The sequence below is a fragment of the Hordeum vulgare genome, chromosome 3H (genome assembly GCF_904849725.1).
Source record: "Hordeum vulgare subsp. vulgare chromosome 3H, MorexV3_pseudomolecules_assembly, whole genome shotgun sequence".
Taxonomy (NCBI): Eukaryota; Viridiplantae; Streptophyta; class Magnoliopsida; order Poales; family Poaceae; genus Hordeum; species Hordeum vulgare.
In genome coordinates, this window is record NC_058520.1 from 514,350,390 (window position 1) to 514,365,914 (window position 15,525).

The 15,525-nt window shown below is 45.5% G+C and overlaps 3 protein-coding genes across 3 annotated transcripts; 2 read left to right on the forward strand and 1 right to left on the reverse strand.

Moving 5' to 3' along the window:
* The first annotated feature begins 1,546 nt into the window (after window positions 1-1,546).
* On the forward strand, window positions 1,547-3,261 carry LOC123440355 (early nodulin-like protein 1). The gene is made up of 2 exons (XM_045116925.1): window positions 1,547-1,926; window positions 2,673-3,261. Exons 1-2 carry the CDS (start codon window positions 1,743-1,745, stop codon window positions 3,101-3,103), a joined length of 615 nt encoding a protein of 204 aa, XP_044972860.1. The 5' UTR covers window positions 1,547-1,742; the 3' UTR covers window positions 3,104-3,261.
* A 2,079-nt stretch (window positions 3,262-5,340) lies between these two features.
* LOC123444599 (homeobox-leucine zipper protein TF1-like) lies at window positions 5,341-10,414 on the forward strand. The gene is made up of 12 exons (XM_045121380.1): window positions 5,341-5,497; window positions 6,740-6,870; window positions 6,952-7,069; window positions 7,257-7,442; window positions 7,705-8,022; window positions 8,109-8,210; window positions 8,391-8,588; window positions 8,689-8,854; window positions 8,944-9,203; window positions 9,299-9,397; window positions 9,491-9,903; window positions 9,989-10,414. The coding sequence occupies exons 1-11, from the start codon at window positions 5,462-5,464 to the stop codon at window positions 9,890-9,892; spliced, it is 2,016 nt and encodes a 671-aa protein (XP_044977315.1). The 5' UTR covers window positions 5,341-5,461; the 3' UTR covers window positions 9,893-9,903; window positions 9,989-10,414.
* A 2,064-nt stretch (window positions 10,415-12,478) lies between these two features.
* LOC123444598 (pentatricopeptide repeat-containing protein At1g69290) lies at window positions 12,479-15,097 on the reverse strand. The gene has a single exon (XM_045121379.1). The coding sequence runs from the start codon at window positions 15,068-15,070 to the stop codon at window positions 12,983-12,985; it is 2,088 nt and encodes a 695-aa protein (XP_044977314.1). The 5' UTR covers window positions 15,071-15,097; the 3' UTR covers window positions 12,479-12,982.
* Window positions 15,098-15,525: the final 428 nt, after the last annotated feature.

Consider the following 15,525-nt stretch of genomic DNA (forward strand, 5'->3'; position numbering starts at 1 on the left):
TTCGTGGGTGGAGCCCTCCGTGGACTCTCACAGCCGTTACCCTATGTGGCTTGAAGTCTCCACTAACATGGACGTACGATAGTGCCACCTATCGAAACCATGCCAAAAATTGTCGTGTCAACCTCATGCGTTTGATCTCCCTACCTTACTCCTTTACTTTACACTTGCATGTTTTACTTTTCGCTGCTATACTCTTAGAACTGCATGTGTAGGGTGTACTTGACTTGCTATAACTGCCAAAGATGCCTCTCAACTAAAATTGGGAAAAGGCAAAAAAAATATCTTATCAAGTAGTCTGATCACCCTCCCCCCCCCCCCCTCTAGACATGCTTTCGATCGTACACCACCTTCATTGGATCCAACCACCAACTGCCAGATTCTAAATTTTCACTTTGAAGAACAAGTCCGAGCATATTCAAGCAATGCCTTCAACAGGGCAACAACGCAAAACCATCGTCATTGCGAGGTATAACCAAATCAAGTCAGATCTAGGATTTTCATCCTAGAGCTTGAGACCGGGTACTCAAGAAGCACCACCAAATCAAAGTCATTCATTACTTAAGAAGTACCACCAAATCAAAGTCATTCATTACTTAAGAAGTACCACCAAATCAAAGTTAATCATGTGTTGTCGCCAGCACATTCCGTGATCCCAGCACCTACACTTGATGTACTAGAAATCTCATTGCGGCCGCTACACAACCATTATTTGAGATATATGAACATTTATTTTGATAACCATGTACATTTATTTAACTACATGAACACATGTTCGGTTGTACATGAACATCTCAATAGATCAACATTTATTTTGATAACTATGTATATTTATTCATGATTATTGGTTTTCAAAATACATCAACATTTCAATAGATGTTAGTATTTAAAAAACCGTATAGTGGAAAATAGTTGTATGGCAATTTTCTCAAGTAGAGTGAGCAATTTGTTTCATATACTTCCTCCGATCCATATTAATTGACGTTGTTTTAGTATAAGTTAAATTCATTTATTAAAAATGTAAGATAATACATTATGTGTTAATGGGCCGTTACAGTGGAGCAAATGCATTATTTTGTGTTAACGGCCAGTGACGGAGGACGGCCCATTTAGTTTGCGGGCGGCTTCCCTCCCGTTTAATAGGCCGGGTTTGTTAATAGTTCATGTGGTCGGCTATAGACACGAACAACCCTATATCGGCCGGCGAATTGTTCTGGAAAAAGAAACTACTCTAGCCTGTGGAGACACACTCCACAGACCTCTCCTGAAAAGGCATGAATCCTCCCTTCTTCTCCGAGAAAAGGGGTCGTGAACTTGTTGCGTCGAAAAGAAAAGTAAGAGACGTCGTGAACCATCTCCCAACCCAAGGCACGAATATCGCACAACACGTACGTAGGAAGGGAAGCATCAAGCGTAGCTTCGAAAAGCTCCCATGGCAACAGCAAAAGAAGGTGGGAAAAGCGAGCTCAAGTTCGTCCACATCATGGACGCCCAACGGAAATATGCCTCTCCCCGGAGGTCACGTCCCCTGCCTTTCACGAAAAGAACAGACCGCGCCATTCTAAGGCGCACGAAAAGAACATTCGTTCGCCTCATCACAATCACCCTGGACGCACGCATTATATACAGGGTTCTCGATCGATCGAGCCCAGACAACAACAGCTAGCCTTGATCGTTCGTTCGTCAATCACCAGCAAACCCACACCAACAATTAAACTTCGACCGAGAGCTCTGTGGCGCGCGCGATGGCACGGGCGCAGCAGTTTTTGGCGTGCCTGGCGCTGGCCATGTCGGTGTGCGTGCCCGCCGCGTCGGCGTTCGTGTTCAAGGCCGGGGGCACGGGCGAGTGGCGCGTGCCGGGCAACGGCAACGCCGCCTCCTACAACACGTGGGCCGAGCACACCCGCTTCCGCGTCGGCGACGCAATAGGCAAGTTACACCCGCTGTTACCACTCCTGATCTAACCTCATCTCATCGACTAATGCATGCATATCCCGCGCTCTCGCCAGGATAGCGCGCGCGCATTACTCGTAGCACCGATCGGCAGCACATGCACTGCACTAATGCATGGGTATATGGCCGGTGATTCCATCCCGGCCGTCCCTCGTTGGATCGTCGTCGCTCCGCAAGGAGCCAACCTGGGGATATATCATATACAGTAGTATATGGAATTGCATCGCCCGGATTCGTCGCTCTGCATTAATCGGCATATTTCGGCGTCGGATGCAACTCACCGGCAAGATAGATATATCTGCATTAATCAGCATAATATATATATCTGCACAAACGCGTGTGATTTCGGCGCCGCCCGCGTTACTTCTAGTTTTCTTGGTGTATCTTTTGTTCAAGCCGTAACGGCTATCTCTACGGCTTCAAGCTAGAGGTGACGATGGTCACACTGGCAAGATAGAACGGCGCGACGGCGCCTCCCTGGCCGCAGCCTCGTTTGTCCGCATCAGGCGTGCCGGCAAATGACCAAACTAGACATCCGCCCGGGGTAGTAATTAGGACTGATGAAGCAAAATACTGTAACCATCACCATGCTCGGTAACAACATGCATGGCATTAATTGCTTTCCAGTTTCAACTGGCTTTTTTTTCCAACTCAATTTTCAACTGTGGAGTAGTAGTAATGCATGCTGATCGACTTTTAACCGCGTACGTGTGTGCATGCAGCCTTCACGTACCAGCCCGGCAGCGACTCGGTGCTCATCGTCGACAAGAAGGCGTACGACGGCTGCGACACGGGCTCGCCGGTGGACACCTTCTCCGACGGCAGCACCGTCTTCACCTTCACCACCTCCGGCCCCTTCTACTTCATCAGCGGCAACAAGGACAACTGCAACCGCGGCGAGAAGCTGATCGTCGTCGTCATGGGCCCCCGCGCCGCCACCAACAGCACCTCCACGCACGCGGGGGCGCTGGCCCCCTCGCCGGCTGCCGACAACGGCGGCCAGTTCTCGCCACCGTCCCCGCCGTCTCCCTTCGGCATCAACATCTCGCCCACGGGGAACCCCGACCAGCAGAACGCCGCGGCCACCAAGGTGGCGGGCATTGCCGGCACGGCCGCGCTCATCATCGGGACCATGCTCTACTCGCTTGTTTGAATAATCACGGCTCTGTTTTTACTGCCAAAATTATCTATCATTTGTTTGATTAAGCTTGTTCTTAATTCTATGTCGCATCAACATTTCATGTAAACAGTGTGGGTGAACCATTACAATTGATCAATAAGATGTAAAATGCTGGTGCTGTTTTTTTACCATCGACAAAGTGATGAAATACAAAGATGATTATGTTTATAGAAAATATTAATGATCATTGTGATATATCAAGTGTATGCAAATGCAATACCGCAAATCTTCAAAATGCACAACTAACCCTAGAAAACACCGCAGCTTATCGGTCCACATTTAAACATGTCAATATATATGACACATGCCGGCTGTGTCTGTACAAGTTTTTTTTTAACGACCAATTTATATAGTATGGTTCAATATAAAATTATTAAAAACAACACGCTTAGTTTTACGGCGTAACCCAACTAGGTGGCACTTTTCCACTCAAAGCCACACACAGTAAAAGCCATTGTAGTATGTCTGGCAGAAATATTCATGACATGCTATATTTAACATTGCACGCTTTCTATGAATATTTCTTGCTTAAATTGTAGCCCAATTAGTATGGCACTTCGCATAGTACTCTTAGCGACTAGCCCAAATGCAAGAAAATTTCCATATGCACCTTTCTTAGCCCTTAGCCCTTCCTACTCTCCACCCTCCCCCTCCCGCGGCCTCCGGGCCCGTCCTCCGCGCCCCACATTAGCCCTTTCTGACCCCCCCCCCCCACCCACCCATCGCAGGCCCACACTGGCCTCCCTCCGACTCACCCCTCGGGCTCCGCTTCCCCTTCCCGTCCCTTCCCTACGGCCCACATTAACTCTGTCTGGATCCCCCATCCCAAGCCCCATACTTACCTTCCTCCAAATCACCCCTCGGCCTTTGTTCCCCCTTCCCGCCCACACCTTGCGGCCCACATTAGCCTCGTTCGAATCCCCTAATCCAAGCCCTACACCGACCTCATCCCTCGGCCTGCCCCCTCTCCCCGGCCCCTCTGCGGCCCACATTATCCTCGTCCGAATCCACCCCCCTTCCCCGCCTGCGCACGTCGGCGCACCCACATTGGGCCAAGCCCAACAAAGTGGTGGCATGTCGCAACTCTATTGTATCATGGCCATGCTAATGTGAATTCAAATTATAACAAAGTAGGACTATGGTATGATCAATGAATATATATTTATCGGTGGAAGTTTATTTACTTACCATAGCAGGACACAATCAAGATTTATGTTATTAACGGGTTGTAAGTACATGAATATGTGGTGCCATTATTGATATAATGTGCATATCACCCTTTTTTTCTTTGCTTGATCAATTTGGGTATTTTGATTGAACATATAATCTCCTTCCGTAACCTTGCATGTCATGTGCACACAATTTTCCCACTCGGTCGCGAGTGTAAACATGGGACATAGGGTTAGGATAGTGGAAAGTGATTTATATAAACCATCTTCTATTGCAAATATGGATGTTATCCTATGGTTGAAGTAGGGCTAGCTAATCATTCCCTAATTGCTATATTCCATATATAAGTGTGTCTACATTAGTTTACTTCTAGTGACTACAAAGTCTGCTTTTGTTAACCATTGCATCTCACTATTCACGAATGTATGTACGTGTTGAAGGTCAAATGGACGTTCATGAAATAATAGAATGTACCCCGCCTTGTGTGCCTTTAACGTACTCCTAATATCTACTACATATGTCCTGGTTTACTAGTCCCCTTGTTTGGGTCATATTTTCACCATGATTTTAACTAACAAAATATAAGTTATACAAGCAAAAATATATCACTGAAAACTACATTCAAATATATATATGCACTAAAACTTTGCTAGTCAAATAGGTAGTCAAACTTTGACCCAAACTAGGATGGGGACTAACAAACCCAGTAACCGTCTAGGCTAATTTCGTTCTTTTTTGCTTACCCTGCCCATTCCCCCAGCCTGTGTTTTAATGAGGTAGGGGTATATTTGGAAGCCATTAATTGTTTTCCTTATATTATAGTATCTCATGCAAGGCTGTGTACGTAATTATAAGCATGCTTATTTATTGTACAAAAATTAAACAAAAAGATTTCCATATATTCGCTTTTATTTGGGAGCATTCTATTAGCTAATCTTTTTTACATGCGCTAATAGCTACTGAAGCCAAAAAAAAAAGTGTGCGGCCAACATGAGGGTAGGGTAAGGCCCATACGAATGGCTATATATAGGTGGCAAAGACAAGGGGAAACAACACATCGGTGCTCTACATCCGAGTGAAGTAGACACTAGAGAAACTCATAGGGCGTGGTTCGATTCTGATTTGGTTGATAGATCAACTTGGCGAGGGCATCCGGCCAAGATGCCTGGCAATCGTGGTGGGCGTAGGCGAAAGGCGGTATAATTGTTTCCCTAATCTCTAGTACTAGTTGAAAGTTTTCTTGCATGCTTTCTTGCTACTCCATAGAGTTGTAACATATTGTCTTGTTCTTAGAAAAATTATCTAACCAAGTATGAGTACGTAAGGGCTTGAATTTCTTAGGAGATGTTGATATATATCTTGCAAATCCTTCATCTAGTTTTGAAGAAGTGCTACCTCGGATTACCTGTTACTGTATTTTACATTAACTCAGACGTGTTTTTCATAGATCTACATAATATGAATGAAGTTTTTCTGGTTAGTGGTGCAACCCACTCGTTACAGCAAATTACCATCATCTGTTTTGACATGCATTAGTATTCTAATCCGGGATCTTCATGTTCATGTACTTTTTTTCCCAGAATCGTTCATGTAACCAGTTCATCAATTATGTAAATTCCTTGATCCAGTCATCGAGGTTATCGTCGCCCATTAGTTGTTCTCACAATTTCTTAATCAAGAGTTTTTCGTTCGAGACCCTTTACAGATCTGGTAATCTACATGCACGGAATGGAAAAGGCGGTACATAAAAATTACATCCAAACATAACGCTGTATCTTGTCTGCACCCTTTGCAATTATTTGCTTAGTACTGAAGATATAACAAATCAATAAAATTCATCCTAGAAAAAAATTGAGAAATTTTCCTTTCTAGTATTGGCCTTTGCTTGTGTTTTCCTTGCTTCGTTCACCGTTCTCCCTATGAGCCAAAGTCTACTTCATTCTTGGTTTTTGCCTTTATGCAAGGATGAAAAGGGTGTGTGGGTAGATACTAGATCCACTATGCATGTGTTCCAGATGTTTTGAAACATGAAGATGGGTTTGTATACAGTATTAGAACAAAATTTCCACTAAAATATCAGCATATAGTGATTTTGTTTGTCCCCTCAACAATCCCCCCCCCCCCCCCCCCCCCCCCCCCCATGACTTTAGCCCAAGCTCCGCCACTGTTTGTATACACGTATGCCCGGAACTTGGGCCCACTTGCTCTCTAAAGATTAGCCATACTGCAGGGCATATTTCATGGTCCTGTGCCACCCAAAAATTCCGAGGCAATTTAAAGCATGATGGGCCCCACATAGGACAAAATCCTCTCTCGCCCCCTACGTAGACTAAGAAATACTAATGCGCATCTTCCAAATTTACTTTTCAAGCTATTTAATATTTACAGCGGAGCGTAATCTTTTGCCATTTCGAATGTGGCATGCCATGGTCACAACAGGGCCGTCGAGCACGCGACAATGAGTTGGACATACCACAAAGCAACTCTGATGGACATGATGGCGCTGAGGGATCACAACCCAAGAGGCGCCTACAGAGGCTCAACCCCCAGCAAACTCAAGTACTTGAAGGGTATGGTTCCCATCAAAGAATTTAGTTTACTGAATTTAACGCATCCCCCTTTTTTCTCATTTTCCTCGCTTGAATGAACAGGTTTTTCAGCATATGTGCACACCCTGATGAAAATCAAAGGATGGGGTTGAGCGAGTCGACGGGACTTTCGATGCAGCAAGTCAAGTTTTGGTTTCAAAACAAGAGGACATACATGAAGGTCTGTTCTAAAACATTCCAACTTGGGAAATCTCAGTGACATGTCTTTCAAGTATTACCGCATTGTCATATCTTCACATCTTTAGTTACAGATTTACTGTATGTAGCACTAGCACAGTAGGATCTGACATACAAAATGCTCACAGTGGTAATCGTTCTGACGAGTTATTCCATGACACAAATTGCAGCATCTGACTGGAAAAGAAGAGAGCTATAGGATGAAAGCGCAGAATGAGATGCTGAGGGAGGAAAACAAGAGGCTTGCATCGGCAGCTAAGGCTTCATTTTGCCCCTCCTGCGTTGCTTTACCAGGACAGAATCCCTCTGTAGAGGTGCAAAGGCTGAAGGAGGAAAATGAGTCGCTGAGGCAACAGGTAAAGCCTATAAACAAGCCCTTCTAGCATTTTCAATCAGCTCAAATCTCTCTAAACTTTGAAACATTTTGGCAGATTGTGTTCCAGTTTTATAGTATCTTAAAAGCAATGCTAGAGAAACATATATTTAAGTAACATTGGTGGAATTACATATAACACTAAAGTTACCAAGCCTTACAAAGATTGTATCTCGAGTTAATTTAACGTTTTTTTTCGAGATGATTGTACCTCGATTTACACTGATGTTGTATTCGTTTGGCAGGTATCACAGTTGCGTGCTGAAGCACATCAACTTGACCCATCCACAGTAAATATCATTGGAAGAGAAAATGACATAGATGCGATTGCTGAACTGGTTCAAAATGCAATGCACGAGTTTGTCGTTTTGTCCGAATCCGGTGGACCTCTGTGGATGCCTGTCCCTGGTGGTTCCCTTGACTTGCTGAACAAGGTGGTTTATGCTCAAACCTTTGGCGCAAGAAGCAGTGCAAATGCCATAGGATTCAGGGTCGAGGCTACTCGTGCTGATGGTATGGTCATGATGGAGGCCAAACAGATTGTGGACTATATCATGGATTCTGTAAGTTGAATATAAATCGTACCAAAATCTCTCTTGTTTTTGCGGGTGGGTGATGATATTTGATCCCATTGCTGAATGACTTGCAGGAGTGCTATACATCTTTCTGTCCTGGAACTCTGACTAGTGCAAAAACCACCAAGATTTACAAGTGGCCTACTAATGCAGGCTACAATGGGGCCATGCATTTGGTATGTATGCTTTCAACTCTCTATGTTTTAGCCAAAAATTGTTTGGCATGAGTGTCCAAAAAAATGTAAAATTATACGTACGTACTTATTACCGAGAAAACAAGCATATCCTAAGAAGAAATCAGTTTGCCTCGTTACTCACAGCTTTTTGCCTTCTTTCTGTTTGCTTGAAAACAATAGATGACCGCCGAGACGGTGTTCCCATCACCCCTGGTGCCATCTAGGAAATGCACATTCGTGAGGTGCTGCAGGGGGATGCAAAATGGGACAGTGATCATCGTTGACGTGTCTTTGGACAACGGTGACGGCACCTTCTTCAAATGCCGCAAAATGCCATCAGGCCTACTAATTCGGAGCCTGAACTCCGACGCCAGCCAGGTATGGTAAAAAAGACTTCAGTAATGTAATGATGAATATCTATCAGTATGGTATCGGCACCTTACCCGGTGTTTGATTCGCTGGGAAACCTTCTTGGCAGGTCACTGTCATAGAGCATGTTCAAGTAAATGATGCTGGTGTTCACGAGCTCTACCGCCCAACCTTGAGCGGGCTCATGTTCGGAGCTAGGCGCTGGTTGTCGAGCATTGAACGACAGAGCGCACGCATGAGAGACCTCTTCCTTTTAACCCAAAGCACCTCGGCCGGTAACTAGCTAGAACCTGCAAATATTAAGTCCTAGAACTCTGAACTGAGCATATCCTGAGAAACCAAGTCTTTTACTGGTTTGTTTCAGCCAACATGAATGGGAGGAAGACCCTCATGAAGATAGCGGACGACCTGCTCGCGGGCTACGCCAATGGCATCGCCGCTGTCCCTGGGGGCGGATGGACCATTCTGCGTGGCGCTGGCACAGAAGATGACATCAGGGTCACCTACAGGAGGAAAGATGACGACGACGACACCGCCGTCGTGTCCGTGTGCGCGGCCTTCCGTCTGCCCTTGCCGCTCAGGATGGCGTTTGATCTGCTCAGGAACATCCAGTTGCGCCCAAAGGTATGTACTCGTGTTATGTTTGGCATGTGCAGTTCTCCTCTCTCAGCGGCTAGCCAATGTATGTAGTGTACTCATGTTATGTTCTACTCACACAGTGGGATGTGCTGGTGAACGGTAATTCCGTGAGGGAGGAAGTCGCTGTTTGCAAAGGCGTAGGAGGATTTGATGATGTTGTCTCCATACTGCATATCAAGGTACCAGACACAAATACATCTAATTTCAGCTCCGGTAAACTTGCATCTCACTCGATTAACTCAAGTATATTGTATATGTGTGTGATTGATCAGCACAACGCGGAGAACAACGAAAACATCATGATCCTCCAGAACAGCGGCTACGACGTGTCGGGCGCGTTCATGATCTACTGCCCTGTCGACATCCAACTGATGAACGAGATCATGAGCCCTAGTGACATGGGGGAGAGCAACAAGGTGTCTCTCTACCCCACCGGCTTCTCCCTCCTCCCCGTCGACGACTCTGCCCTTGGCCTCGGCGAGGGTGGAGCAACTCTTGTGACCGCGGGGTACCAGATTCTGCTCAAGCTCGCTCGTGGCACCGGCCTGTATCCTAGGTCCGTGTCCACGGCCGTCAGTCTGATGACTGAAAACATTGCCACCATCAAGAAGACTCTGACCAACAGCCACCCCATCTTCTATAAGAAAAGGCAGTCCCCCAACAATCTCGGCTAAAATGTACCCAGGTAACTCTGCTTCCTGTTAAACTCCGCTAGTCCTCACCTAGCTAGTTCCCAGTAATTTGGTGATGACGGCCTGTTATTTGCACAGGGGCAGAAAGGGGAGAAGCGGTCGATGCTGGTGGAAGTCTGTCAAACTGCATTTCGATCTCCTGGCGTTACTGCAATATACCCCCTCCGTTTCATAATAAGTGTTGTGGTCTTAGTTCAAAGTTGAACTAAAACCACAACACTTACTCTGGAACAGACGGAGTATATTGTTATATTTACTTTACTACTTGCGATTTTCTATTTACAATAAGAACCTGTAATAATGGATTAAGTACTAGACATGTCTTTATCAAGAAAAGAACCCGGCCTATATATGGTCAGGTTTGCTTTACTCTTTGTGAGTTTCAGCTTATATTAAAAACTTGTTGTAATAATTGTTCAAGAACTAGACCAGTTGTTGTTGATGATGATGTTGTTGTTGTTATGCTATACTCTTATAATAAAATTTGTTGTAATAATGTGTTCATGAGATTCCTATTGACAAGTTAAAACTTCGGTTCAGTAAATGTGTTGTACTTTCAAAAGAACATGATACAGATCCAGCATAATGGTTCTGTTTCGGTTACTACAGACTAAGGATTAGGTTTTCATATACCAACACAAAAGAACCCAGCACGATGGCACATTCTTACTACCACTGCATATCTCAGATCAAATATACCACCAATTGAATGAAATGGAGGACTGAAGCAAGTCACCTCTATTTTAAGGTGGGCGCCAAGTGTATCACACACTATTTGCATTTACTCCACTGTTCAAGCTGCCAGCATTTCTGTATTCTTCAAAGTCCTGTACATTTGCAGCTGCCCAAAGGATAGCAAGTAATTCTTCAGGCAATATATGTACATCCATATTTATGCATAGGTTCTGGCATCGTCACGAGATTCACAATTCCGTATATAAAGATCATGGATGCAAGATTTGACATGGTAGCTTGAGGGAGAGAAAGATACATTAATCAAGGAAGAAAATAAAGGAAACTCATTGAAATTCACAAAGCAGTTGATCATGTCCTTTTGTAGGCATGAAGCGACCCTTAGCTTGTTTTGCAATGGCAGCCACTGTAGGCAAAGGTGGTTGGATGTAGAATATCCATTACCTCTTATTAGGTCAACAAGGCATTGTTTCAAGGCCATCAACGATACACAACAATTGTTCATACTATCAACATTTTTCAAGGAATTAATAACACTAGGATGCTGCTATATTTGGAGTCAAAAGTAAATGCATGTCCACATAAGCATAGATGGAAACAATTGTAGAAAAGCTAAACATTTGAACATTCGTCAATTTATTCCAAATCCAGCTCAAACTCTGCAGAAGAACTGGTGTACATGCACAGGATGATAATCCAAGATTGGAAGAACAAAGCAGCAACACAAGAAATTATGGCCATCCAAACAAACATATACCCAAGCTAAGCTGAATTTACATAGCAAGAAAGTACACAGTACACGAAGCATTAGTACTAAGACATGCCATCTCACCTAGTACCAGTGAGGTTCAGCGTAAGCTTTACCACTTTGGCTTGCCATGATGAAATGCCGTGAGGAGCGGTTCGATGAGGCAGACATAGGCCATGAACACGAGAGCCAGCACGATCAGGTTCAGGGCAAGCCTCCTATAAGAAGGGCTCGCCATGGCGAAAGAAGTGGGCACGGAGCTGTCCTCCTTCATGCTGCGGTTGCAGATGCCTCCACCACGCATCATATGGCACCTCACTTTTCTCCTGCGCCCACCCAATGCTGCCTCGCTGCCTGCACATGTCTCCCGGCTGTATCGCCTAGCAGTAGTCACCGGGGGAGTACCTACATACAGCTAGAGGGGTGCACGAGAAAACAGGAAGAGGAGCAGCACTCCTCTGCCCAATCACATAAACAACAGCATTCAACATGGCATAGTTAAGAGACTGCCCCTACTTTCGAGTTTAACGGTTCAAATGGATGCCCTTTCATAACCGAATTTGCCTTTTATTTGATGAGTGCTGTTTTTAAATCCCACATGTCCTGTTGATTTGGCGCTGCACGATACTCTTGTAGGGTTTGGAGAACCTTTAACTACACAAAGTTGGCATACAGCTCCCCTGCGAGATATACTATAGAGAAATCCCAATCTCACAAGTTCTACTGCTGACCCATATATGCTTCACAGGACTTCAGTTTTAGAATAAACTCAAATTTTAATATTGTGGTGTTTTGTCAACTCTAGCCTACCCCAACTTGTTTGGGACTGAAAGGCTTGGTTGTTGTTGGTGTTTTGTCAACTCTGGCAACTTCAAGTTTGAATAATTACCATTTTAACATTAGGTTTTTTTAGCTAATTCTGATTCTGGTAGTTATTCCTGCCTTCACTTTTCCACACTAAGGGAGATCCCAGTTCTCAATTGCACTACAGTCAGTACTTTATATAAGAACTATTTTAGGCAGGAGGCTCAATAACAGAGTTGAAGTAACAAAGCTCGTTTGCATGTAACAGTAAGCTGGAGTGAAAAGATTACAAGAATAGCTCAATGGACCAAATGAACAGGGAATTTTCAGAAAATTTCATATTTTTTATAACCACAGCAGACAATGCATTCAACAAAAAGCATTCCAGGAGAAATTTGTTATTCACTAACTTATAAGGGGGTTCAGAGGTTAGAACAGGCTAGTTAAAAAGGTGGTACAAAGTCAAGTTAGCCAGTAAAGTAAAATATCTTTACCTAGAAACAGAGTAAGAGGACAAAAGTGCACCAGCTTCCCTAACCTTGTTGCAAACTTATCATGATCACATATTGGCATATCGCCTACACTTGTTCATCTCTGAATGTTTGTTGCTTGCTACAGCTTCAAAGTTTTTGGAATATCATCTGACAAAACCATGTGTGATCATATCCAGTTATGAATCGCATGATACGTTGCAATGTTATGAACTATAACACCAACTCAGTTCTTGAACGCGATCAGAACTTCCATTATCCTAAAGTTGCGCTTTCTCAGCTTGCCACTTTGAACTGCCACAAATTCAGTGAGGAATCGCATGATAGGTTGAAATGCTATGAATTGAGGCCAGCCCAGTTCTTGAATGCGATCAGAGCTTCCATTTTCCTAAAGTTGCGCTTTCTCAGCTTTGCCACTTTCAGCTTCTTGTGGGTTTCCATGAATGCTTGTTTGTGCCTCCACTTATCCACAAATATTTTTGACTCTTGTGCCTTCTCTATCACCTGCATTGCCATATCAAAAAAGCCACCCTTGACCAAAGCATGAAGAAAGGCATCAATCAACTCGTGGTTAAAATCAGCACCCTTCCTCCTCACTTCTGTCCATAGTATGAGCACATAAAAGTACTTCTCTGCTGAGAGATACCCGTTGATAAGTGAGAGGTATGTCTGATTGTTTGGTTCATATAACAGGAATAACATCCTTCGGTATGTTCTTCGAGCATCCTCTAACCTCCCAACCTTGCAAAAGGCATGTATTATAGAGTTCCAATCATGTGTAGCAATCTCTATTCTCGGGTCATCAACCACGGCGTCCAAGAACGATGCCATGAGCTCAGGCCGGTTGTTCTCTGTCAAGCCTGTCATTATAGTAAGATAGCTTGTTCTAAGATCTGGTAGCCTTGCCTCCCTCATATCTTTGAAAAGTGCAAATGCAGACTGGAAATCATGGGCTGTCATGGAAGCATCAATAAGAGCATCATAACTGCCAGCATCAAGCTGTAGCCCTGCTGCGTTAATCTCCGCCACAAGCTGTGCAGCCTCGGCAGTCTTCTGCTCCTTGCAATATGCTTTTAAGATTGGGGAGTATATAGCTAGCCCCACAGAGGCTCCTTGAGCAGTCATTTCATCAAGTATGCTATGAGCCTTGTTCAGTAGACCAAGTCCAACACAAGCATTGACAACCCCAAACCCAACAGAATCATCAACTACCAGCAGTTGATGTGTGGACTCGATCTCTTGTGCTTGGAAGATCAACTGAGCCAATTCCCTGATCCTTCCATTATCAACAAAGCATTGCACGACCTCAGTATAGCACTCCTCATCAAATGGATTGCCATCCCCAACTCTTCTCTCCTCCACCGCACGAAGTATGATTGATGAAACTGACTCAAAGCTGCAGGACTTCAAATACCCACTCACTAAATTCTTGAAAAATCCTTTCTTGCTGAAGCCCAGAGCTTCGAGCAACTTATCGAGCTCATCGACCCGGCTTGGAACAGCCCTCCACGCATACAGGAAGGCAAGATGTCCAAAGCTCTCCACCTCTGGCGACACACCAACAGCTGACATAATCTCCAAGACCTTCTCAGCATCTGTGACTGAGCCGAGCCTGCGGCAGCATCCATCAAGAACGGCATTGCAGGCGGCGAGATCAGGCCGCATGACCGCTACCACAGACGGAGACTTCTCCTCCGCCATGAGCTTGCACGCTTCTTCAAACACCTTCAAGAAGGCCGCAAAGGAGCCCGTGTCAGCGCGGGTGAGCTCTATCAGCGGAAGGCCCCAGGCAGAGAAAGCCGGCAGGCGGCGCCCGCAGCCGAGGAGAGCACGCGCGAGGGCCAGCGCCGGGGCAGCGGAGCCCGACGCGGCGAGGGAGGAGAAGAGGGCCTCGAGCGCGGCCTCAGGGAGGGGGGAGGCATGGGGGCTCTTCTCCAGCAGGAAGACGACGGCGGCAAAGGCGCGCTTGAGGCCGAGGCGGTGGTTGTCAGCGACGAGGTGGGATACGAGGGCCGCCGCGGCGGGAGGCGACGGCGAGAGGGAGGCCGCCGCCAGGGACTTGAACGCGAGCCACGCGTCATCCGAGCGGCCCTCTACGGCAGCGGTGAGCAGGCTTTCTTCGACTGCGGCGGCGTCCGCGACGGGCAGGGATTTGGGCGCGGGGCCCGGAGCGGGGGGTGGCGGCGGCGGCGGCGGCGGTTGGGGCCTGGGGCGCGGCGCGAAGATGGAAGGCTGGAGGAAGGAGTAGAGGGTGGGGATCTCATGGGTTCCGCCGGAGGAGGAAGAGGAGGAGGAGGAGGGCCTCGCGCTTAGGGGCAGATGCAGCAGGCGCCGGAGGCGGACGCAGAGGAGGGCGCGCATCGGCGGAGAGGCTTTGCCGTTAAGGTGTTCGAGCGCTTGCCGAGTTGCAGCTCGCGAGCACATGGAGAACCCCTTTGGAGTCAGTTTTGCTACAAGGAAGTGTTGGACATGAGAGCATCTCTGCAAATTTGGATATGTAAAATAGAAGATGTAAAAATTTACGAGAATGGCATTTTGACTCCTTGGTCTAGATACTCTACTAGTATAAAATATTCCTCCATTCTTAAATATAATTCATTTTTAAAGATTTTACTAAAGGACTATATCCGAAATAAAATAAATGAATTAACCTCTAAAAAACTTATACTCCCTCCGTAAACTAATATAAGAGCGTTTATATCACTAAAGTAGTGATCTAAATACTTTTATATTAGTTTACAGAGGAGTATTTAGAAACGGAGGGAGTATGTATGAAAACACATTTTAAAATGTAAAAAAAAGCAAAAAAAAACGCGCGTACATCCGAACATCCTATTCACACACAAAATTTCTGTGAAAAAGGAAGTTTCTTGTGTCAT

Bases quoted from the DNA above. Each gene is read 5' to 3' on its own strand.
- LOC123440355 (XM_045116925.1), top strand. From the start codon at position 1,743: ATGGCACGGGCGCAGCAGTTTTTGGCGTGCCTGGCGCTGGCCATGTCG. The intron at 1,927-2,672 runs GCAAGTTACACC...GTGTGCATGCAG, and splicing joins CCGCGTCGGCGACGCAATAG to CCTTCACGTACCAGCCCGGC.
- LOC123444599 (XM_045121380.1), top strand. From the start codon at position 5,462: ATGCCTGGCAATCGTGGTGGGCGTAGGCGAAAGGCG. The intron at 5,498-6,739 runs GTATAATTGTTT...TGGTCACAACAG, and splicing joins GTGGGCGTAGGCGAAAGGCG to GGCCGTCGAGCACGCGACAA. The intron at 9,398-9,490 runs GTACCAGACACA...GTGATTGATCAG, and splicing joins TCTCCATACTGCATATCAAG to CACAACGCGGAGAACAACGA.
- LOC123444598 (XM_045121379.1), bottom strand. From the start codon at position 15,070: ATGTGCTCGCGAGCTGCAACTCGGCAAGCGCTCGAACACCTTAACGGC.